The sequence below is a fragment of the Ctenopharyngodon idella genome, chromosome 5 (genome assembly GCF_019924925.1).
Source record: "Ctenopharyngodon idella isolate HZGC_01 chromosome 5, HZGC01, whole genome shotgun sequence".
NCBI classification, from domain to species: Eukaryota; Metazoa; Chordata; class Actinopteri; order Cypriniformes; family Xenocyprididae; genus Ctenopharyngodon; species Ctenopharyngodon idella.
In genome coordinates this window covers 21,856,884-21,881,789 of record NC_067224.1, presented here as the reverse complement: position 1 = coordinate 21,881,789, position 24,906 = coordinate 21,856,884, and the positions used below count along the sequence as shown (strand labels likewise).

General features: G+C 36.9%; 2 protein-coding genes across 2 annotated transcripts; one reads left to right on the top strand and one right to left on the bottom strand.

Moving 5' to 3' along the window:
• Positions 1-2,602: 2,602 nt before the first annotated feature.
• Positions 2,603-6,912, top strand: gltpd2b (glycolipid transfer protein domain containing 2b). The gene is made up of 4 exons (XM_051892955.1): positions 2,603-2,754; positions 3,695-3,750; positions 3,928-4,100; positions 4,907-6,912. Exons 1-4 carry the CDS (start codon positions 2,685-2,687, stop codon positions 5,526-5,528), a joined length of 921 nt encoding a protein of 306 aa, XP_051748915.1. The 5' UTR covers positions 2,603-2,684; the 3' UTR covers positions 5,529-6,912.
• Positions 6,913-8,689: 1,777 nt separating this feature from the next.
• Positions 8,690-24,553, bottom strand: atp1b2b (ATPase Na+/K+ transporting subunit beta 2b). The gene is made up of 7 exons (XM_051892946.1): positions 24,122-24,553; positions 14,298-14,426; positions 13,774-13,878; positions 13,432-13,637; positions 12,967-13,026; positions 11,428-11,523; positions 8,690-10,701 (listed from the first exon to the last, which is right to left on the bottom strand). Exons 1-7 carry the CDS (start codon positions 24,210-24,212, stop codon positions 10,534-10,536), a joined length of 855 nt encoding a protein of 284 aa, XP_051748906.1. The 5' UTR covers positions 24,213-24,553; the 3' UTR covers positions 8,690-10,533.
• Between the last annotated feature and the right edge of the window lie 353 nt (positions 24,554-24,906).

Sequence of the window (24,906 nt, the reverse complement as noted above, 5' to 3'; positions counted from 1 at the left end):
ATACTAACAAGTGTCCACCTTTGTAAGATGATGTCCACTTTCAGTTGGAGTTGGGTAGTCGAATATTCCACTTTATAAATAGTTTCAAGTTTTTCTATCTATTGGGCCATTGTTGGAGAATGTGGCTTCATCCAATTAATTGTTATAGTTTTTTGTGCACTTAATAAGAGTACATGCAAGATATATCTCTTGTTTTTACTACACCAATCCTGGGGTATCCCTTCAAGCAAGAAAACAGGGGAGTAGAAGGCAAGTCTATATGCAGAATTTTCATGATCTCAGCCTTTACCCCTTGCCAAAATGTGGATATTTTCGGACAGTCCCAAAATATATGTGTGTGGTCTCCTACCTTCCCACATCCCCTCCAGCATTTCTCTGCTTCTGGACTGTTAACAAATTTTGATATTGCCAATGGTGTTCTAAAAAAAAACCTAATTTTTGTTTTCCAGTCAAACTCTTTCCAGTTGTGACTATTGATTCCCTTATGAAATTCTGCACATATACTTTCCCATGTCTCATCCTCAATTTTGTTTAGTTCAGACTCCCACTTTGTCTTTATATGGAGTGTATTATCTGTTGAATCAAGAAATAGTCTGCTATATATGTGTGACATATGTCTTTTATGTAATAGATATTGCTTCTTTATATCAATAAAATACTGTTCTGCTTTAGTTGGGGCTTCCATAATTATTTCCTTGTCCTTACGAGTTGTAATATAGTTTCTTATTTGTAGGTACCGAAAGAAATCACTTGACGGTAAAATAAACATTTCTTTAAGATCAGAGAATGAGTGCAATGTACTTCCCTTAAATAACTGATCAATTATGATAAGACCCTTCTCAGTCCATCTTTTAAAAGTACCATCCCAACTGGAGGGTAGGGTTATCTGCTATAGACATGGCTCTTGATAAGGTTGCCACTCCTCTCAGTTTTTTTTTTTTTTTTTTTTTTTTTTTGAACTGCTGTCCAAACTTTTGTTTGCTTAACCCAGATATTTTTTTATTTTCATCTTTTTCTTAGATTGGGGTGCTATAAAAGCTAGTGTTGACAAAGTGGCATTTGGTACAGAGCACTGTTCCATGTTAATCCATTATATTAGAACGATTTTTAGAACTGTATCTTTATCGTTATCTTTATCGTTCTTGGTGTGAACAGGCCTTAAAGGAGAGTTTGCAAAGAAACTTTTGTTGAAAGATGAAGCAGCAAACTGCATTGGCTCTGACAGTAGGTGCATCATAGCAACTAAACTTACCGTAAGTAAATTATTTCACAATGCTTTGTTTGTAAATGACGGTTTTATATGGATAATGTTTTCAAAACACTTACTCACGTGCAATAATGAGTGGGTGTTGATACTGTTTCCTATGCAATGATGTTAGCCAATCATAACAGTAGCCGTTTACTGACAAGCCTTAAAGGAGATGCCGTAAAAACGGTTCATTTCAGACAAAGGGTCAGAATGAGGGTTGAAAATAAAAAATTTTTCTTGATTTGTCTTGACTGTTAATATATCACCTTTAGAGATAAGAATAATTTAATCATTAGGAGGGAAATAACATTGATAATCTATAGCGTGTGTATTATTGATAGCTTTGATCAGATAATATCACCCTTGATGAGTGACTATGTTTGCTTTTGTGCAAATGAACTGAGGTCTATGAATTAGCAGCTAGGTCTAAATATAGTGACACAGAGTCAAACTGCTAATGCCTACAGTCACTTACTCTGCCAAACTGGGGCATTGAAATTCATCATCTTTCAAACCAGAGGGGTGAGGTTTTTAGGGCATGACAGCTTTTTTTTAAGGTGCTCGCTGACATTTCATGTCAGAGCGACTGTCCAGTGTTGACTTGATTAACACGGGCCTTGTCATGCAATTTTAACCATTCTAAATTAAACATCACGGTCTCTTTGAAAAGTGTGTCAACTTCACTAAAATTATACTTATATATGAATTTAGGGTAATTAAAGAATAAAAACTAACATTATTTAGCCACCTAACCAGAACATTTGAATGTGACGCATTTGAATTCAACATTTGAATGGGACATTTGAATCTTTTAAACAGTGTTTATTTTCTGTAGAAAGAAATCTCTCCCTCTTTCGCTGAGAGATGCACATATTGGGCAAATAAAAATGGGACCTTCCCCTGCAGATTTCAGGATTTCACAATTTATTTGTGACACGTGTTGTACAAGTGTGTAGTGTCCGTGCGCGTTAGTGTAAAGGTTACTACAGTTTGCTTAGGGCTTGCCTAATAAGGAGTGATTTGTTGTTCCTGACTAATCTATGGACTCTCAGATTGAGCAACATCACTGGAGACAATACAGAGAGAGCAGGACAAGAGACGAAAGAAAAAAAAAACAACATGCAAAAATCAACTTAGCATAAGTTAGGGTGGTGGACTAAACTGGAGATACAGAAAGAGAGGAGTAACAAAAAACAGGAAGTTACATAGAGATTGTGTCTGTTCAGTAGTGTAAACACATGAGGGTTAGGATTCGCCTGGCAGTTTGTGTTGGAGTGAAGATTGAAACCCAATCAAAAACACACTGTATAAGAGAAGAAAGGTACTGAGCACAGTGGCGGTGGAGTAGAGATGCTCAGGAGAGAGAGTATGTGTGAATAGACTGAGAAGGAAAGAGAGGTCACCCGAGGAGCAGAGAAGAGGACAGTGGATCATTATGGGAGTCAAATTCAGGGCTTGTGTTGCTATTGTCTTTATCCTCCTTTTGCTTGGCTCCATGTGGCTATGTAAGTTTTGCAATTTTTTTTCTGAATAAAATATATTTGGTGAATGTAGAATTGGTTTATAGGCCTCATTTTCTTCCACACCAAAGCTACCTTTCAGGGTTAGGTTAATAATTTTTTTACTGTTTTCTAATTTAATAATCTTAATAAAGCTTGTGATTACATAAATATCAGTTTTGTTGATATTGAGTTACTTGTCCATCAGTATGGCTGTTACAGCAGAGCTGATTGATCATGACACTGTAAAAGATTTGTCAAGTGAAAAACTAAGTTCAGTTGCTGCCTTCAATTATTAAGTATAATCAACTTAAATTACATTAAACTGACATATAAAGTTGAAATTGCTTAAATCATTTTGATGAATTAATGTAAAAACATATGTTGTCATGACATCAAGGAAATAAACATGAACAGATGCTGAAAAGACATTTTATCCTGTTTCATATCTTAAATATGTTTAAAGTTCATGAGAGAAGTAGCGGTGTCCGAATAACCAAATGTTGAAAAATTATTTTGAGTCTGATCTTTTTAATGATTCAGTGTACGATTTGTTCATGAATCAGAATGATTTAGTTCTCGAGTTCATCTCACCGGCTCTACAATCTGGTATCAGCGATAATTTTGTTTTCCATGAAAAAAGTAAGTAATATATGTTTGAAACGATATAAGGAAGAGTAAAAGATGACAGTTTTTTTTTTATTATTATTTTGGCGCTAACTACTCCTTTAATATTCAGAGAAATATTTACAATTGATTTCTTTATCTCATGCAAGTCAGTAATACAGTTTATATACCTTCTGGATGTGTTTATGTGGGAGTCTGATCAACTTCAACTCTGCGAAGCTAAATGATTTAACTATGTTATTTACCTAGGTATTACTTTTTTTATTTTCTCTTCCTGTTTAAAATTATTTATTCTCTCATCTTCTGCCTCTCATTGTAGATGGGAACCTGGAGCACTGGAACACTTGTCCGATAGCTTCTAGAGTAAAAAACAAGGTAAGAATGGTGAAATATAAAAGAGAACACAATATAACATGAAGCTGTCAATAGGTCATTTTCAGTCTGTGCGTGGTAACAGGAACTTTGCCCATTTATTGTCACTCATTTTATTGCACTACTCTCCTAGAAATCTGTCCTCCTTACCTCACATTTCCATTTCTTGTCTTTTCCCAGCCTCTATCTTTGACTATAGTTAATAGTTCAGATGAAGGTGTGGCTCCACTGAGGGTGTGTCCTGGTCAGAGGTTTCAAGTTGCCAAATTGCAGGCTCATCTGCAGGCAGCACCAGTCTCTGCAAATGATGTGCTACTAAAGCCGTACCTAGCAAGCTGGGATGAGCTTATCAAGTAGGTTAACGTACATAATCTCATCATAAAACAGGCTAGGCTAACCTAAATATTCCAAATTCTATAATTAAGCCATATACAAGCAAGAGTGCAGCATGATCACAAACACAAACTTTATTAAACAAGAAGTTATCACTGAGTAACTTATATTTTAGATACGTTATTTAGTGTATTTTTTATTATTTTTTTTAACTTTGGCTCTCGAGGTTCACTTTCCTGTAGAGTTTAGTTCCAACCTTGATTAAACTCGCCTACCTGCAACTTCCTACTAATCCTGAAGTCCTTATCTTTCAGTGTTCAGGTGTGTTTGATTAGGGTTGGAGCAAAACTCTGCAGGAAAGTGGACCTTGAGGGCCTGAGTTGAGAACCCCTGTACTATACACTTTTCACTTATAATGTGCAATACATGCATCCATCTATTGTATATTGATAAGATTATTTTTGTCATCTGGCATCGGTGACTGATAGCCCCTCTCCCTCCGCTATGCAAGGAAAGCTGCGACAGTTGAGTGCATAAAGTGTCCAACATTTCACACTTTTTATTTTCACATCTGGGTATTTTAGATACTTTTTCTTTTTGGAATTTTCACTGTGAACACACTACTCACAATATTTATACTACAAAATGGAAGTATAAAATAGTGCACAAGTACATGAGACGCACTATATGAATTCGGACATACCACTCTACAACACCAACTGGACAATCAAATCTGAGAACTGCAACTCTTTGATGATAATAATATCTATATGCAAGTAGAAACATGCATGTTTAAAATATGTCTCCTCTTTTCTGTGCATTTAAGCTTTTTGGAAGCCTTAGGACCAATGGTGGGTTTAATTTCACAAGAAATTGAGTCAAAAACCACCATCATCCGTGACCTGGCCCAAAAAGCGGAAAAAGAGGCAGAGAAGAAAATGACTCCGCAAAGAGACACAGGCATGGTGATATCTCATAACAGATCTTCTAACTACTCTGAATTGAATCACAGACTTTCATTTGGATACACTTCTATCCGGTCTATGATTAAATGGGAGTTAGAGAATGGTTTAGTAGATTTTCACCAGCAGACGAATTCAGGCTGCAGGACTCTGCTGCGCTTACACCGCGCTCTGCTCTGGCTGCAAACCTTCCTGCAGGAACTAGGGAAGGATGCAACTGAAGGAGAGCGTCTACAAAGCCCTTCTGACCTCTGCAAAGAGACTTACCAGCGCACGCTGGCCCACCATCACACCTGGTTGGTGAGGAAAGGAGCAGAGCTGGCCTTTCTTGCTATGCCTGAACGACCTTATTTCTACAAGTTGGTGTGTGTGGGAACGCAGGCAGAAGCCTCTGTGGTGCTGAACAGGGTAGTGAGAGCGATAGAAGAAGTGTACAAGAGAAATGAAGTTGCTCTACAGGAACACGGCATGCTGGATCTACCCTGAGCGTACAAAGAGAGAGGGGAAAAATGAGAGTGGGACCAACCATAAGAACAGGACACTGAAATACAAAATTAGAACTTTGAACACTTTTAAGAAAGAATGAAGACACAGCTGGATAAATACAAGGATTATTTTTTTCATCCTACTGATATACTCAAAGAAAGGTCAATATTCTTAAAGGATTATTAATGCCAAAATTCAAGACAATTGGAATAGGCAATTTCGTCTGAAATCTTTTAGAGAAAAAAGCAAAGCCTTACTATCAAACATGTAATAGTTTTTGTTGTTAAAACAACTGAAAATGTGTGTGTATATATATATGATAGATAGATAGATATATTAGCACTGACTCTCAATATATGGCTATTGAGAGTCAGTGCTAATGAATGACCAATGGCAACGACCAAATCTTGAGTCCTTTTTTGCATAAAGAGAACATAATAAGGTACAGTTTGCTTTACATTATATTGAATTACATCTAATTATTTATTTTATATCCAAGCACTTCTAAAGAAGTTTTTTTCCTCAGGAGACATATATTTTGTAATGTATTTGTCAGTATAAGACCATTTACATAAATACAGAATATAAATTAATAATAAATACTGTAAACATAAACGTAACTCTTTTTTTTTTTTATAGTAACTGTAGAGGAAACTGATATGCTGGTAAACATACTTAGTGTTTGACATCTGTTTTCCTGATATTGGGGAATATCTTTTTGTGAAGATATTAGCAGTTTTCAGTAGGTTTGCACCATAATAGTACTAGTTGATTATGAAAAATCCAGCAATGCAGGCACAGCAAAAGCGACAGACTTTATGTAAGCTCTGTTTCAACAGAAAAACATTTTTACAATCCATATGCTTATCAAATTCAGGTTTATAACTGTGCGACTGATACCTAATGATTGTCCAGGCGATATTCAACTATCACACGCACATTCCTACATCTATTCTGGCATGATGACAAACTGGATAGCAATGCAACTTCTATTTTCTTTTACCTGTCTTCTTTAAGTGGTCAGTTTACAGAAACCCCTCAAGGTGGCTAAAAGTGGCTCTATGAAGAGCATAGAGTGTATGGAACAGAAAGTCTACTAAATTATATTATTTTACAATCATTTTGAACAGTAAACTTGAAAATGTACTAAAATGTATTGTTTAAAACAATGTCAAAAAAGTATTTAAAAATATTTGAGAATATATGATGATGAAAATATTTATAAAATGTAATCGTATTGTATTCATTCAAATGATATGACATCAAAATGGATATTTAACATTGCATTAAGTCACATATGTATATTATTTCAGGAAACCAGAGCTTGTGCAAATAAAGTAAGGTTCTCAAATCAAAACTCTGTATTTATTGAGATGAAATTGGCCATGATTGGGATTTAGCAGAGACAACACTTTATAAAGTTCCTTATAATGACCACTGCTACTAACGTGCATGAGCATAATTTTTAAGGGCAAACTTACACACACAAATGGCATTCATATTCTCATATGAACAATGGAAATACTGAGCGTGCAAATGTGTGGGTATGTCAACTCTGCTCTTTTTTAGTCTATTTTAGTTGAACAAATATCCCTAATGTAAACTCATGAAACATATGTTTTAACACTTTTTACCTCCAGTATTGAGTTCTAGAAGTTGACTATATTAATGAAGAGGAGACAGTGTATATATTTGTTCTTTTTATTAAGTTTGTTATTTCAATACATTAGATTAAGCTTATGAACATATACAGTATAAGGTGTTTATATAATTAATTTAACTAACTAGGTAATATAATTTCACCCTCTTATTGTTCATCAAACATGTCATCACAGTTAGCACAAGGTCTAGTTCTGTGTGAACCACTGAACATAGAGCCATATCGAACGAACTACAGTTTTGTTCTGTGATGTTTCTGGGCCTGTTCACACAACCCACTCCATCTGTTCAAACACATCCAAACCACAGCATTTACTATATATACTTATTCATATACTTCATATACATGAGATGAATGACTTGTTTTCTAAAGCTGTTCATTTGGTTAATATGTTCACAGGAGACATTTAATTTGTTCTAACAGCCATGATCTGTATTGACATTTGTGGTTTTATGAAACATAAAAGTTGCATATATTTTGGTATTTCAAAGGCTACGATGAGATCCAGACTATTAAAGTGTCAATAAATTATTACATTCTTGGGTTAACACAAAGTCTTGTGACCTCATTGCATTTTATTATAAACACTGCAAAGCTTAAAGTGTATCATACATTCCCCAGCTGGTACATGCTTTTTTCATAAAATGGTCAACAAAAATAGAAATATAGGTTCTTTGAAAATATACGATCTTTTCTATATTGAATGTGATTTTAAAATAAATATAGCCATTTACAAAATCTTCAATCTGCACTTATAATAGTTGTTCTCTTTTGCCTTTTTGTTAATGGTATTGAAAATGAATAAAACATAAAAGAGAGAAATGAGATTAAAAAATTATGAGAAATGAGATGGGTGACCATGTTTTTTCGTTTTATTGACTCATGCAGGGTAAGGACTGGGTTGGATTCACTTCTGTCTCCCTTATCAGCAGAAACATAAGCCTCTGTTCCTGCTCTTAGAGCCTCTCTAACTGTCTCTATGAAATCACTTTCCCCAGCAGGTACATGCTTTTTTTCATAAAATGGTCAACAAAAATAGAAATATAGGTTCTTTGAAAATATACGATCTTTTCTATATTGCATGTGATTTTTAAAACAAATATAGCCATTCACATTTATATATTCACTAATACATAATTATCTTCATGATCAGCCATTCTAAAGGAAAATAACATAACTTTTCTTTATACACGAAATGGACACGAAATATAAATACATTTCTTTTCAGAAGATTCATGTATATTAAAGCATATGCTATAATACTGCCTACAATTAAACGCGTAGTTCACCCGTAGAAACGGTTGGTGGCGTGGGGGCGCTGTTTACAAAATCTCCAAGCCTGCATGCAGCAAAATCTGCACTTAAAATAGTTGTTCTCTTTTGACTTTTGTGCATGGTGTTATAAATAAACTGCATTCTCAAAAAAAAAAAAAAAAAAAAAAAAAATTTAGAACAATAATTAGAATTAGTTGATGTTTCACTCCAGAGTGAACTATTGTACAGGATCAAGTTACTGAAATGTGAGCTGGGGCCTGAGGTAAATGAATATTTAATTTTGTTGATTTGAAGCTTTCTCTGCTAGGTCAGATAACATCCTCACCGTGCACAAACATAAAATATTCAATATACAGACATCACAGACGTACATGTGAAAGTGATCAAATGTGATAAATATGTTGAATATTCTTCAGTAAATGACAATTTATGTCTGACAGATAGATAGACAGACACTTTTGGGGAAATGTTGGTGTAGAGCGCCATACCTGTTTAGGATTATCCTGTGAGATTAAAGGATTAGGGCATTAGAGGAAGTGTACACACTCAAACTCTCGTCAGAGCGACTATATGACACAGAGAAGCAGTGTGTACATTCTTATGGACGATCCGTTCTCTGTATGATAGTAGCCTTAGCGTGAGACACAAGACACACAGCATGAGGTGTATGTGCTCAGAGAGTGAACTTTTGTGCTTAAAAACATAAAAGAGAGAAATGAGATTTAAAAAATGAAAAGAAATGAGGTGAGTGACCATGTTTTTTTTTTTGTTGGTTTTTGTTTTTGTTTTATTGACTCATGCAGGGTAAGGACTGGGTTGGATTCACTTCTGTCTTCCTTATCAGCAGAAACATAAGCCTTCTGTTCCAGCTCTTAGAGCCTCTCTATCTATCTCTATTAAATCACTTACAACAAAATCCAAAAATACTCAAAGTAAATTGTGCACAAAGATTAACATAAAAGAAATCAAATCAAATGAAACACACACATGCAGGAATCCATACATATTCTCACATACACATATCAAACACACTTTTTCTACCTATTTTTCAGATTTTGAACTGAACCCAGGCCTGCTGTCATCCTCTGAGCCGGTGCAAATCAATACAAAACATCATATCCCCTCACCATGTGAGACAGATTGGATTACACATGCAAAAAAAGAAAGGAAAATACTGCAAAATACCTATTTATACATATAAACAAACTTAAATAGACACGCCTCATAACAAATGAAACGTGACACATATGATCGTACAGTCTGTGCCGAAACCAATAGGAATGCAGAAATGTTTGTGAATGTATCAGTTTTTTCGGGTGTGCTCGAGAGGAATGTAGAACTGACTTTCATCAACCTTATCTACATGTTGGTATAAAATATCCTCTTCATTTAGAAGAGATTTAAATACCACTCTTCACAACTGATACATGCATGCACAAAAACAAAATAAAAAAAAATCCAAACACTCAAGAGCATGAGATCCAAACATGAGATTTCACTCCGAACATGAGATCATGCCAGCATAGCACATTAATCCATAGACACCTGCTTTGGAATCATAATAATTAATTTCTTCTAAATTAATACAGATACTGAGGGGAAAAAACAGCATTTTTTTTAGGTTCTGAATTTTTCTCCTTTTAAAAAAAAATTATATCCCTTTATTCTTAATATTGCTTAATAGAATAATATATTATTTAATAAATAGCTCTGACAGCTGAGCATGCAATTTAAATTTTGTTTCAGAAAATAAATACTGTAATATCTCAACTCACACATGCAAACACACACAGATGTACACACATTAATACACACAAAATCACAACCTTGCTAACTCTCTACAACCTCACTACAGTCTCAAATGAAAAAAAAAATAGATGTATATATTTCTTTGAAATTTTAATTATTATTCTCTGATTTGTCTGTGCTGAAGATTGCTGTGTCTGGCTTATGTCTCTAGCTTTGCCTTCGGTGAATAACTATACACTCGTACACTGTTGTGTGTGTGTGCATGTGTGTGTGTCTGTGTGTGTGTGTATGTGTAAAATAGAGGAACACACTTTCATCTATTTAATCTCTGGAGTTGATCCTCAGTTTGAAGGAAACGCGTCCAGCAAACTTGTCTCGTTCAGTGCCCTCGGGAATCGCGTTAGAATTGATTTTGCACTCCACGTTTACGTCCTCGTTCGTGGTGATGTTGAGGAACTTAATGGCCACTAGAGGCTGAGAGTAGTTTACCTGCAGCAGAAGAAGAGTGAGATATGGCTGTTTTATTAAAGGTGGCCTAATAAAAGCTGTATTATATTACATTTCCTCATGGGAGCCAACATGTTAAGATCACATGACCAACGGAATATGACTCGCTTTATCTCAGTTGCCTCCTGTTATCGGACACCTTAGCAGTTTTGTAACTGTACATTAGTAACTGACAAATTTTCCTCTGCTTTTTCTTCCTGTGATACTACATCCACATCACTAGGTGTCAGTATCAGAAGAATACCATATCAGCACAACAACTGATTGCACCTTTAAAGTCAGCATAAACTGGAAATTGTGAATCTCTTTTCTTTCATATTGTCATGTACATCCGAGTAAAATGGTTTGTCGAGAAAAAAAAAAACAAAACATGTAGGATGGGGATTATCCTATCCATCAATTGTTTATTGGATGGAGGCAGATCTGAATGTGATCTCTTGATTGTAAGAAAGGGGCGGGGTTTAAGTGGACTAAATGATTGGAGAATTCCAGCATACATCACCAGAGAAATGTATGACATTTCACTGGAAGACCCAGTCATGCATTTTGATTTAAAATGGTCAATAATAATAATAATAATAATAAAACATATGCAATATTTCATTTTATGCCGACTTTTAAGTACATATGTAAGATGTGTGTCTGTATGTGTGCTTACAGGTGTATTCTCCAAGTGTGTGTGTGTGTGCGTGTGTGTGTGTGTTGTACCTGGGCTTTCTTGCCATAGTATGGGTAGTACATAAGGTTGAAGGTGCCATTGGGGGGAAAGTACGCCAGTTCACCAAGTTTATCTGAGTCATCCGCCTACAGAGGGAGGGAGACACTGAGTTCATCTCAGCTCAGCATTTGATCTGAGGGTATCAAGCTCTTCTAATACCAAAACTGCTATTACTGTATTAAACAAATGAACAGAAAAACTAATTGCCCCTTAAGATGATCTTATGCTGGAATTATCTAGCATATGATCTGACTATATGAATAATCATTTTATTTTTTGCTGCACAAAAATAGAGATTTAAACTTATATAAAGATTGGTCAGTTTGATAAAAGTCTGGCTTCCAATTTTTCTCTCATTGCAGAATATCAAAGCTGTAAAATACAGCTAGTAAAATACTCTGTTAAAATGATTATTCTTTATTCTGTCTTTTATTCTTACCCACTCGTCTTTCCCAACTTTGTATTTCTGACAAGAATGGAGGGGGAGAACAGATGAGACAGAAAAAAAACAAAACAAATCATCCACATGAAACGTAAACGAAGATGATGAGCAATGGTGTAAAACAACACACATTGAACAAACACTGAAAACAAACAATTAAATGACAACAATACAGAACACAGGAGGATGAATTATGAGAAAGGGCAAGATATTTTGAGAGGAAAAATGTCTGATGTTTAAAAAAAAAATGAATAAGTGAATTGCAGTTTGAAGACAGAATTGGATTGAAGAACATATCTGCATGAGCCTGAATGGCACCATCAGATTAAACCACCAGTCAATATCCAGCCAGAACCCATACAAACATACTTGATCCCAATGGCACACACTATTGAGAAAGCTCCGGGAAAAAGAACATGAAAAACTTCCACTCTAATGCAATACAGATCAAAGTTTGCTGCCTGATAATGTGTGGCATTACAGTGGGGTAACAACAACCTACAGTATGTGAATGCAAACAAGCAACACTGCTGTTAACTGAAACTATTTCTAAAACTAAACATAATTTTCATTAATTCAAATAAAACTGAAATTAAATAAAATATAAATATTAAATGGAAAGCTAAAACTTAAACTGAAATATTTTAAATGTTTCCTTGGCAACTAATAAACTAATAAACTATAACAGTGACCAGTCACCTGATTAATACCTGCTAAATGAATTATGCAAATGAGGTAATGGCTTAAACACGCCCACCTCTCAGTCTCATGGAATTCGAAAACAGACTGAATTTTGCATGAATGAATGAGTGCTGAATGCATTCAGATTTAAAATGAATGGGAAACACCAATGTTACTTAACTTGCTCTCATTTCTGTTTGTTTCTTCTTGTTTATTTGCATGTGAATCAGCAGCACATAGTCTGTCATGACAGCTTTTCTCTGAAGCTGGCCGCAGTTCTGATTACTGGCTAATTTAATCTGGTGGCCTTGTTGAATGGCTCATGTAACTTTAATCTGAAATCAATCCCTTTCTAAAAGACTGAAGGATAAGAAGAGAGTGGGAGACTGAGACAGAGCGCTCTTACCTTAGCACCACATGTGACGTAAGGAGGCTGCCCGTCCTTAGTAGGCAACAGACCTATCACCTGCAAAAGAGGAATAAAGACAGAAAGATTGCAATGAGAGAGAAAAAGAAAGAGACCCACAGATAAGAACAAAAAGAAAGGACAAATTGGGTTTCATTAAAAAGCTAAAACAACTCTGCTTAACTATTATAAACAGTCAGGCCGCTCTCTTTAATTCTGTGGTTTCAGGTCAAAGCCATCACTCACTGTTCAGTAATAATAACTGAAAAAACTCACTCAATGCCCTAAAATCAAATCAGACATTTATGTTTATTACTGTTTGTAATATAAAATATATTCAATTAGATGTGTCAAAACATTCTGTCAGGGTTTGGTGGGAGAGTTCGCAAGAATTTTTGCATTATAAACTTTGCATTTATAAGTTTCTGACACAAACATTTCACTCAATTCTATTTCATGTCTTACGCGGTTGAGCTTGATGATGACGCAGGGCTTGCCCTCGTCGTAACCATAATAACGATCTGTGAGCCCAGAGCAATTCCCCAACATGGTGCGGTTGAACTGGCAGGAACGCTTGGGGAAGTTTTTCAAACTGCCACTGTCCTCCTGGATGAAGTACCTATCCGGTTTACACTCGTAATTTTTCTGGGCCTGGACTGAGTCATTGTAGGCTGCATAGAAGAAGCAACAGGACATGACCTTCTGTGAACTTCTTGCTAAATGGCATGCAGAATTTCAATAGTAAAATAACTGCAGCAGTTGCTCTGTAATACATATATGGTTGTTCGAAAACCTCATGGTACTCACGCGAGAGGAAGTTATTGAGGGCCTGGACATATCTTTCCCAGGTCTCTGTGAACTCCACAGTGTAAGCGATCTCCAACTGGTCTCCTTTAGGTCTGATCATCATCCCTACAAAATAACAGAAAACCAATAAGGGAAAGGCAAAATACAGAGTCTGCAAGTGTGTGTATTTTTGGGTCACAGTGATTTTACCAAGTACAACATGTTCCTGGATCAACATCTTTGTTGATCCTGGAACAACATTCTAATCAACCAATCAGATTTAAGGGACAAGTTTACAGTTTATATCAAGTTTAGGCTTACAACCAGAGTTAGGTGCTTCTACATCTGTGTTATTCTCCATCTGATTTCAGGGATAAGTTATGGGTTAGGAAATTTTCAGACAGGAATGTTATGCAGGATTCACAAATTATGTTGATCCAGGAACATGTCTTACTTGCCAAAATCATGGTGACCGAAATCCCGTTCACCACAGGTTTGCATCTATTTTGCATTTATTTTACTTGTGAATGGTCTGTGTGTATCACCTGGAGTTGAAAGTCTATCTTGGTATGTTGGTCTGTGGTCATCGAGTGTCTGCAGCATTACGTACATGGTGAGAGCAAATAATCCAGCCAGGAAAATGTAGAATGCCAAATAAAACAACAGGATCAGACCTAAAAGGACACACACAATCAAATACAAACTCTATAAACAAACACATACTGTACTGCACTCAAGCTCTTGGAAATTCACCATACATGTCACTGGAACACTGGTCAAACTTGGCATTTTATGGGAATTCTGGGAGAATAATATGAATATTATTAATTATTATTAATAATTACTACTACTAATAATAATAATAAATATGCCTGTTCATTTAGATCGACTAATAAGTACAGCTGCATGCAGTAATTATTGGAGTTTAAGCACTATAAACCCACATTTTGCACAACATTAAGCATTTCTGACAGACATATAGCACAATGACAACGGCAATGCCCCATAAATTTCAAGAAGCCATATGGATAAGGCCTTTTTGATGCCACCTACTGTCCGATCAGCAGAAGCAAATTTTACACTTCTCCACATACTCACATTTTATATGTATACAGTAGCCTATATTAGTTTTGAGCGGATCATTTTAACCATGTCTACAGCCAATACTGATTGGCTGATGGCGGCCATGTTTTATATCTGACTGTCCTCATTGATAGTACCTTAGACAAGTAAACTACATACAAAATATAGATTTGACTACATGCCTGTATAGTGAGAGCCATTTTTGTTTTTTCACTGTGATGGTGCCGCCAAGTGGCCAAGTCCCTCCAAATTTGTCATGTGTCCTTAAATATATTAATATTAATGAGTGATAAATGTTAATTAAGAAATACTGACAAAGGGACTTCAAAGGATTTTTCAGATTGAGCCAGCAGTCTATGAGTAGTTCGCAAAAGTATGTTTTGCAAATGATCTCTTTTTGTTCTTGACAGAAATTAAATCAGAGCTATTGTCATGTTATATAACATGCATGACTCAGAATGAAGACAGAACAGAACTAAATCAAATCACACTAAACAAAACCATGAACCTGACAGCTATAAATTTTGTTTATTTTGACCCGATGACTCAATGAAATGTTATAGCACAAAACTTGTTTTCCCTTATTGTAACTTATCCACTTTAACATTCTTTAATAAAAACATATTTGGTTTGTAATAAGATATGCAGAATACTATGACCATATGACCATATATTTTGCACTCTGTCTTGCTTCCTCTCTCTCTCATTCTGCTGATGTAACTGAGAAAAGAAACAAGGCTAGTAGGCCTAATCCTCTTAACTTCTCACCAGAGCACCCCAATCTCCTCTCCTCATTCATATATTTATATTCAGTACATTCATACACATTCACTGCAGCTCTGTCTTACACATATTCATACTTTTACACACAGATGTCCCTTACAGGAAGTCTGGTAATCCTTTCTGGTCAATGTCTAGTCTTTGACAAAATTAAATTACAGGGCAGATGTAGGTTAAGAGGGGTGAAAAGGGGAGGGATGGTGACAGAAGGAGGAGAAGAGGGCAGATTAAATCACAAGAGGGATTTTCAGGGAATATACTGTATTATAATAATAATTATATACACTACCGTTCAAATGTTTAGGGTAAGATTTTTTTAATGTTTCTGAAAGAAGTATTTTCTACTCACTAAGACTATAAATTGATCAAAATATATTATTGTGAAATATTATTACAACTTAAAACAACTTAGTTTAGAATGATTTTTGAAGGATCATGTGACACTAAAGACTGGAGTAATGGTTGCTGAAAATTCAGCTTTGACATCACAGGAATAAATTAATTTGTAAAATAATATTTGGTGCTCAAAAAACATCAGTTGTGCTGCTGAACATTTGTGTGTAAACTGATAAAAAAAAATTTTATTTAGAATTCTTTGATGAATAGAATGTTCAAAAGAACAGCATTTATGTTTTGTAACATTATAAAATGCTTTACTGTCATCTTTAATGCATCCCTGCTAAATAAAATAATTAATTTTCTTTAAAAAAAAATGTACTAATCCCAAACTTTTGAACAGTGGTGTACATATATCATTTATATTTCAGAAATATTATAGCTTGCAGGACAATTGGACTGCCTAAAATTTATTTAAGTAATTAATTTAAGTAATTATTTAAGTAATTTACTTTTATTTCATTAAAAATGTTTAATTAATTTTAATTAATTAATAATTTAAAATTATACATTTTTTTTATAAAATGTAGAGATTCCATAACTCATTTATTTGCCTCTGTAATATGAATGTACTTCAAAACATTTTCACCAACACATTAAATAATTTATGGTTGCTATTTTGAACAGATCAGGCTCTATCATTCCATAGAGGGGATATAAGGGATAGAGGAATATGTTTGTAGACATATGTGCATGCTTCAGTATGGTGGCTAGCAGGAGTGTGTATGCCTGAGGAGAGCTTATTAAACTACAGGACACCTGAGCTTCACGCAGCGAGGCCCCTGGGGACAGTCGATCAGGTTGCCCCGGGCCGAGGGAGGAGGGATACCGGATCTCTGCTCCCTGTTCTTCTGCATCCAGGAGCTCCCCGCACAGACAGGCTTTCACTGATCAATAACAGCAGTGCAACGTGAGGTTACTCTACAGGCTAGGATTACACAGGAGTGTGTGTTAATATGCCTGGAGAGAGTGAAAAAGAACGCAATGGATGCGTAAGAGAGAAAGCGAGCAAAGATAAGGTGAGAACGTTGCCATATGCAGGAAGACTAACAAAGCCCAAATGATCAAACCATTAAGCACTACTTAATCTCACAGCAGGAGAGCCTCAAAATAACCACCGTCTCTCTCAGGACTCCAAGTACCTGCATTATCAGACATGACTTGCTGAACTTGGTTAAGGGGTTAAAATTTGGTACATCCTCATTAGCTGTGCTGGCTCTCCTTGCGATCTGTGTGTGTGTGGCGAATTCTGCACCAGGTGAGAGTGATACACTATCGGTGCTCTTCTGTTTCTTTATCTGTCTCTCATCATGATGAAAGTCACCCTCCCTCTTTCAACCCTCTAATTTGAACACAACCTGAAAGACAGGAACAAAATGTGCCGCTGTGATCTGCTATTCGCATGTTCATGTTCATTAATACAGACACAAACTCTTTAGATCTATCCTTTCTGATTCATCAATTCCAAAGTCCATCAAACCTACCAGGTCACCATACTATCAAACACAGCTTCAGAGGAACACACAGCTGTGATATAGACAAAGGGAGCAGTCCGTCCACTGTTATTTCTGAATATCAATTTTCTGTTTTGGCAGCAAGAACTTATGCAAATAAGTATAGAGATAGTAACTATACTGAACATTCACAGTTGTCCATAGCAATGCTGTACTGTACTGTACTTGCTCCAAAACTGCACTGAAAATGGCGCTACTTTCAGAAGAATTCCTATTAATATTACTGTAATTTTGTTACAGTGTTTGCCATGCCTTGCATGGCAAACACTGTAACAAAATTACAGTACACAGTTTTGTACACTGTAGTAGACTATTTTTTGTACTGCAATATTAAGGATAATAAGAGGATAAAATTACATCATCGTCTCCATGTATTTATTTATGATGTGTGCAGCTGTATAATAAGCTGGATAATATTCATTTGAACAAGAATTATGTAACTAAATTCACCAAGATCTTAAAATACAGTATATCGTCTGAAAAGCTAATAATAATTTAAAAAATGAAAAAATAATTAAATAATTTTAAAACAAATCATTTTAAAACTAAAAACTGTCAAAATTAAATACTTATTAAAAAAGATGATTTTCTTTCCTACTTGCATTTATTGTGACCGTTAACCAACATTGCTCATGCAAATGTATTGTTAAATTACTGAAATATTAACATAAAATCTAACTTATTTACTTCAAGTTTTTTTTATATCAAAGGGATTTAGCTGATGAAAAAAGTTTAGGAATCACTGAGCTATGCACTGATCTCGATCACACCACAACATTTCTACACTTCTGCGCTGTGAAGAAAGGCTTGAATTCACCGCAGAATTAATAACATCGCTGTGAAATCTTGTGTGAAGCGTTCACATTTGTCGCAGAATTCTCTGTTAAACCACAGATATCAGATCAAACAGTGCCGACGTGGAAACTGTTTGATCTGATATCTGTGATTTAACAGAGAATTCTGCACTGCCAATTCAGGGGCTGGTGCCACCTTATAACTTAAAGTGTTAGTTGAGATAAAAAATGAAATTTCTGTCATTAATTACTCAGCCTCATGTCGTTCCACACCTGTAAGACCTTCGTTCATCTTCGGAACACAAATTAAGACATTTTTGATAAAATCCGATGGCTCAGTGAGGCCTGCATTGACAGCAAGTTAATTTACACTTTCAGTGCCCAGAAAGGTACTAAAAACATATTTAGAACAGTTCATGTGACTACAGTGGTTCAACCTTAATGTTATGAAGCGACGAAAATACATTTTGTGTGCCAAGAAAAACAAATAACGACTTTATGGGCAATTTCAAAACACTGCTTCATAAGCTTTGAAGCTTTACAAATCTTTTGTTTTGAATCAGTGGTTCGGAGCGTGTATCAAACTGCCAAAGTCACATGATTTCAGTAAACGAGGCTTCGTCACATGTGTGGTTCACCACTGGGGGGTGATGATCTCTGTGAACCCATGAATCAAGTCTATAGGTTTTACCTGATCTCTAATCAGTTTTATACATTTGTAGACATTTTAATTAGACATTAGTAGGCCTATGATTAAAAAGAATAATAGTAGTTAATAGTCTCTTATTGGCTCAGCTAAACAGGCCAATAAGAGACTATTAACTACTATTATTCTTTTCGTTTACTGAAATCACGTGACTTTGGCAGTTTGATACATGCTCCGAACCACTGATTCGAAACAAAAGATTCGTAAAGCTTCGAAGCTTCATGAAGCAGTGTTTCGAAATCGCCCATCACTAGAAATTGTTTAATAAAGTCGTTATTTTGTTTTATGGTGCACAAAAAGCATTCTCGTCGCTTCATAACATTAGGGTTGAACCACTGTACTCACATGAACTGTTCTAAATATGTCTTTAGTAGTTTTCTGGGCACTGAAAGTGTAAATTAACTTGCTGTCAATGGAGGCCTCACTGAGCCATCGGATTTTATCAAAAATATCTTAATTTGTGTTCTGAAGATGAACGAAGGTCTTACAGGTGTGGAACGACATGATGGTGCGTAATTAATGACAGAATTTTCATTTTTGGGTCAACTAACCCTTTAATGGCACCGGTGCTACTGCCCTCAAATGTTAGTCCGGAGCCCTGCAATGGTTCTCGAGGTCAGAAAAGTAATAACGAATGTTGTCTGTTGTATATTTTCACTGCAAAACAACAAGAAATGCTGTAAATATTGCCGCCGCAAATTCAGTCATTTTAGGCTGCAAAAAAACAGAAAAAAGTCCCGCGAAATCCTGGAAGGACTGGATAATACCTCCAGAACTTTTCTAGGCATTTAATTTTCAGGAACCCTTATGCCAAGTTTACGCTACAGGGCTTTAAGCATCGGCAGATCGCTGTGCTGTTCAGACTACATGACTTGCTGTGGAGTCTTTAAGTCGTTGTGGTGTTCACACTACGTGACACTATGTAAATGATCCGCAACAAGGGGTTACACACTATACGAGCTGACAACAACTCTGTCACCCAGCGATTTTATTTGAAAATGGACAGTGGGAAGAAATTAGATTAAATTTTGAATTAAATTTAATTAAAATTATATGAACCCTTTCACACACAAGTTTAAAATATTCTGGCTGACCTCCCAGAGTTAAGGCCACCATTAGAATGTTTCCTTTATTGTTTCCATGACGACACGTCATGATTGTCACGTGACACACCGCGGCCACACTGTATGACAGATGTATCGCTTTTCACCATGTCATCAACTATCTGATATTCCGATTCTCAGTATTTGCAAGTGAGTGTTTTGTCATTTAAAAACCTACATCATGATCTTGATCTTAATCTATAACGCGAGATGGGCGCCGCCTTGTTTGTTTGCGCTTTAGTTCAGAGAGTCCTGTCAGTCGGATTTATAGGCTACAGCATGTGAATTCATCCATTTGTACCGAAATACATGTGGCCGGTGAACTGGGAGAAGAATAGAGTGAGCTTTATAGTTACTTACACAATGTGTATCTGATATGAATAAACGTCGGCAAATTATAGGCTATTTGAATGGATTGTTATTGCTGCTTCCATAGACATCAGTGTATATTTCATTGGCTGTTGCGTCGTGACACGTGACACCACAGGATATCGAGTCGGCCGATAGCTCCAGATATTTAGCATGCTAGATATTTGTCTGGCGTCAGTGAGGTGTCGGTGACGCGTCAGCGAGCCTCTTTGATGTGTCGTTGAGTAGTTCACACATAAAGATTGGCGAGCGCCGATCACCCGCTGATTTTCCCCCGATCACAGCCCGACCTCGGCGAGCTCGTTAACTTGCAAATCGGGCTTAAAATCCTGTAGTGTAAACTTGGCATTAGGGGCCGTTCACGTCGCGTCTTTTGCGCGCTGAAGTTCGTTATTTCAAATGTAGACGCGCGGCAAGCACGCTCATAATAGAAGGTACACGGTCGCGACGTGCAGGCGGTGCGACGCGCTCGTTTTTTCCAGGTGCAGCGAGATGAAAAAAATCTCAACTTTTCAGAATGCCGCAAGCGCACCGCAGGTCATGTGACAAGAACCAACCGATCAGCTTCGGCCTTTCCATAACAACATTGAAAGCTCAACCGAGCAGCTGATCATAGCTGTACAGGGTGGCTTTTACATCTCATCTCCATAAATACATATAGTAGTAAAGCTAATGCAAGGGCTAGAAATCAATTTATCCGTTGCTGATACTACTTCGTCTTCATGGAGAGTGCAGTTCATGGTTGCATAGCAACGATAGATGCAACGGGAGCGCAAGCGCTTGGAAAGGAGGAAAAAGCGGCGCGGCCGCGCTTTCCACGCGTTTTTAGACGCGACATGTGAACGGCCCCTTATGCTTCTTTGAACATGGTATTAAAGGGTTAGTTCACCCAAAAATGAAAATTCTGTCATTTATTACTCACGCTCATGCCGTTCCATACCCATAAGACCTTCGTTAATCTTCGGAACGCAAATTGAGATATTTTTGTTGAAATCCGATGGCTCCGTGAGGCCTACATAGGGAGCAATGACAGTTCCTCTCTCAAGATCCATAAAGGTACTAAAAACATATTTAAATCAGTTCATGTGAGTACAGTGGTTCAATGTTAATATTATAAAGCGACGAGAATATTTTTGGCCGATTTCAAAACACTGCTTCAGTAAGCTTCGGAGCATGTCGAATCCGCAGTTCGGAGCGCCAAAGTCACGTGATTTCAGCAGTTTGGCGGTTTGACACGCGATCCGAATCATGATTCGACACGCTGATTCATTACGCTCCGAATCTTCCTGAAGCAGTGTTTTGAAATCGGCCATCACTAAATAAGTCATTATTTTGTTTTTTTTGGCGCACCAAAAATATTCTCGTCGCTTTATAATATTATTATTGAACCACTGTACTCACATGAACTGATTTAAATATGTTTTTAGTACCTTTATGGATCTTGAGAGAGGAAATGTCATTGCTCCCTATGTAGACCTCACGGAGCCATCGGATTTAAACAAAAATATCTTAATTTGTGTTCAGAAGATCAACGAAGGTCTTACGGGTGTAAAACGGCATGAAGGTGAGTAATTAATGACAGAATTTTCATTTTTGGGTGAACTAACCCTTTAAGATCTTCTGCTATCGGATGCTGCAGAATGAGCTATAATTCTCAGGAGTGGTTTAAAGATTCACTTACAGCCTTTGCAAGAATGATGTTTAACAACAAGATGGGACACAGGCTCTATATGACCCTCCAGAGGGCTGTAAGGTCAGGTTTAAGTGCTTGTATCGGATGTATTGATCCCTCTGTGCCCCATGGGTCCTGACAGCAACCCTGGATATGTTTCAATAGAAGACACAGCTGTATGAATGTAGCTGCTGCTTCCACCGTCCTCCACAGGTCACTATTAAGCTTCAGTAATGAGGATGTACTTTGTTAAAGAATCTAAGCATACCCAGGTTCACTCTGGTTTGGGCACAGACAAAAATAGACTAATTAAGGAGTCTTAGAGAGCACACTGGCTTAACTAGGCAGATAGTCCTCAGAGCATCACACACACACTGAACTCCCTAAAGCAAAATGTGCTGGCATACAGTCTTGAGGGCAGTGATCTAGCATTTCTCCAACTCAAGCACATTCATGCACACTCACACTCACACACACACACTACCCCATAGCATTGACAGCTGAGTTATAGATGCCCGACAGGCAATTTTGGAGTGCTGATAGCTTTAATGCCATCACACCCTGATTAAAAGATACATTCAGTTCCAGAATTAATCTACGGCCCTTGAATAGGCTGCGTCTCTACATGATAGCCTCACCAAGGCAACCAATGAGCCTATTAGTAAAGGATTACATCTTACACTAATTCACAAACCCCCCCCCCCACACACACACACTCAAAATGGCCCTTGGCTAGATTAAATCATCTCAATGTCACTGCAAAAGACAATTTGCAGCAATATGCAATGGGCTAAAGGTGTTTTATGGTTCTTGTATTTAGTGGTTTGAATATGTTTGGAAAGTTTAAACAGGTTTAAACCAAATGGCAGAATGTAAATTTGTAAAAAAAAAAAAAAAAAAAAAAAAAAAAAAAAACTGGCAGCTGGTGATGTTACCGAAATTAAGGGTGGCCATTTGGTGACTGTATATTTTACAGTTCCTAAATGTCATTAAATCATATTAAGTTCATTTACCAACCTATTTTAATTATTAAAATCAGTTTGTCATAATAAAATGTATGCTTAATGGTACAGGTGGCACACTGGGGCTTAAAGTTGGCCTCCATAGCAACTGTCAGGGTAGCACAGTAAAATATTGCAATTAACATGATAAAATATATCATAAAGCCCTCCAATCTACATAACTGATACCAAGAAAGAAACTAACATTTATGATATGATTAGGAATGTTTAAGCAGAAAATTTTGAGAACGCCCCTTTCCCACTTAAAGTGATTTATACTTTTAACAAAAACTATATTTGTACTGACTCTTTAAACATAATCGTTCACAAAAAGATATATAATAATTCATACTTTGCACTTCTATAAACATATAGAAAGGTAGCCTATTTAACACATTGTTACTGCAGAATTTTAACATACTTTTTCTGTTTAAATGACTGTTCTTCACAGAATGTATTTGAGGAAATATTGATGTGTGCAAAACGTTTTGCCTGAAGCGCATTTTGGAGTTTTGCAGTGACTCGACGCATCACATTTTTCTGCGCTGTTCACTGGCTGATGCCGCGCATTCATCGCTTCTATCCGCAAAGTCCACAATAAGACAATAATCATTGAGTATAGTAACTTTAATCTATCAGTAGACATCAATTTCGTCCATCTGACGAAGATAAACACATACTAAGGCCAACGTATTACGTTTTACAGCTGCATAAACACGCGGTGGAGAGGAAGAGAGGAAACGCAACTGACGCATTACAGCCCGGCAACGCAACTGGAGTTTCAGCACCTCGGACAGCGATCTGTCTGCTCAGTGAACTTCTCAGCACTGACAGAGTGAGGCTCAGTGTACTAACGATTGCAACTCAGGTACATATTATAATTGCAAAATTATGTGGCACTAATTAGCATACGTGCATGAGTGTAATCCTGTCAATGCTTGTAAGACTTACCCCAGCTGCTTGCGGTCCTCCCGCAAAACTCGCGCGTCCTCGGGTTCCAGAAGAACTCTTTCCATGCGCTCTTCTTTTCATCTTTTGCCATTTTCCTAGACGAAATAAATGTGCACTCACAGAGTCAACGCCTCGAGGCTAACACTCTCTTTGAGAGTAATAAACAGCTATTCAACCCTTGAATATTGTAGAGAAAGGGTTAACACGGTCTTTTAGGTCTCAATGGAAAGCGTTTTAAAATGAAAAACTGGGTAAAAGCGATACCCAAGGCACTCTGCCGAAACCTGAGCACTCAAGCGAGAACTGAGTGAGAGTAGATCTCGCTCCCTATGTAACACCCGGTGTTCTGCCCACCCACCAGTGCAGTGCGCATTCCGCAGAGAAAGAAAGAGAGAGAGAGAGAGAGAGAGAGAGAGAGAGAGAGAGAGAGAGAGAGAGCGGTGCAGCACTAATATGCCGATACTGCAGTGGAACAAGCTCTGCCTGCTCAGAGGCAGCCCCCCCCCCCCCAAAAAAAAGAAAAAAAAAAGCCCCTCCCTGTGCAAAACTCAAGTCACTTCGTGGCCAATAGCAGCGCTATGCGGCGCACTTGGCCCCACCCCCTCAGTAAAGTTACAAACTGTAAAGGCTGTGATGGCAGAGACTTGTCTGGGCATCTGTCGGTATCTCGTGAGGCCGTTGCCATAAAGACACCCGCGTGCCCTGCTATGGGAAGTCTCAGGTGAAGTCAGGGAAAACTCTTCTCAGGATGTGCTTGGTGTTTCGGTTCTGGACTGTTCCGTGCA

Excerpts from the sequence above, each read along its gene's own strand:
- gltpd2b (XM_051892955.1), top strand. The coding sequence starts at position 2,685 with ATGGGAGTCAAATTCAGGGCTTGTGTTGCTATTGTCTTTATCCTCCTT. Across the intron at positions 3,751-3,927 it reads CTTCTAGAGTAAAAAACAAG|CCTCTATCTTTGACTATAGT; the intron begins GTAAGAATGGTG and ends GTCTTTTCCCAG. Across the intron at positions 4,101-4,906 it reads AGCTGGGATGAGCTTATCAA|CTTTTTGGAAGCCTTAGGAC; the intron begins GTAGGTTAACGT and ends TGTGCATTTAAG.
- atp1b2b (XM_051892946.1), bottom strand. The coding sequence starts at position 24,212 with ATGGCAAAAGATGAAAAGAAGAGCGCATGGAAAGAGTTCTTCTGGAAC. Across the intron at positions 13,027-13,431 it reads TCATCATCAAGCTCAACCGC|GTGATAGGTCTGTTGCCTAC; the intron begins GTAAGACATGAA and ends CCTCTTTTGCAG. Across the intron at positions 11,524-12,966 it reads ACGTCACATGTGGTGCTAAG|GCGGATGACTCAGATAAACT; the intron begins GTAAGAGCGCTC and ends CTCCCTCTGTAG.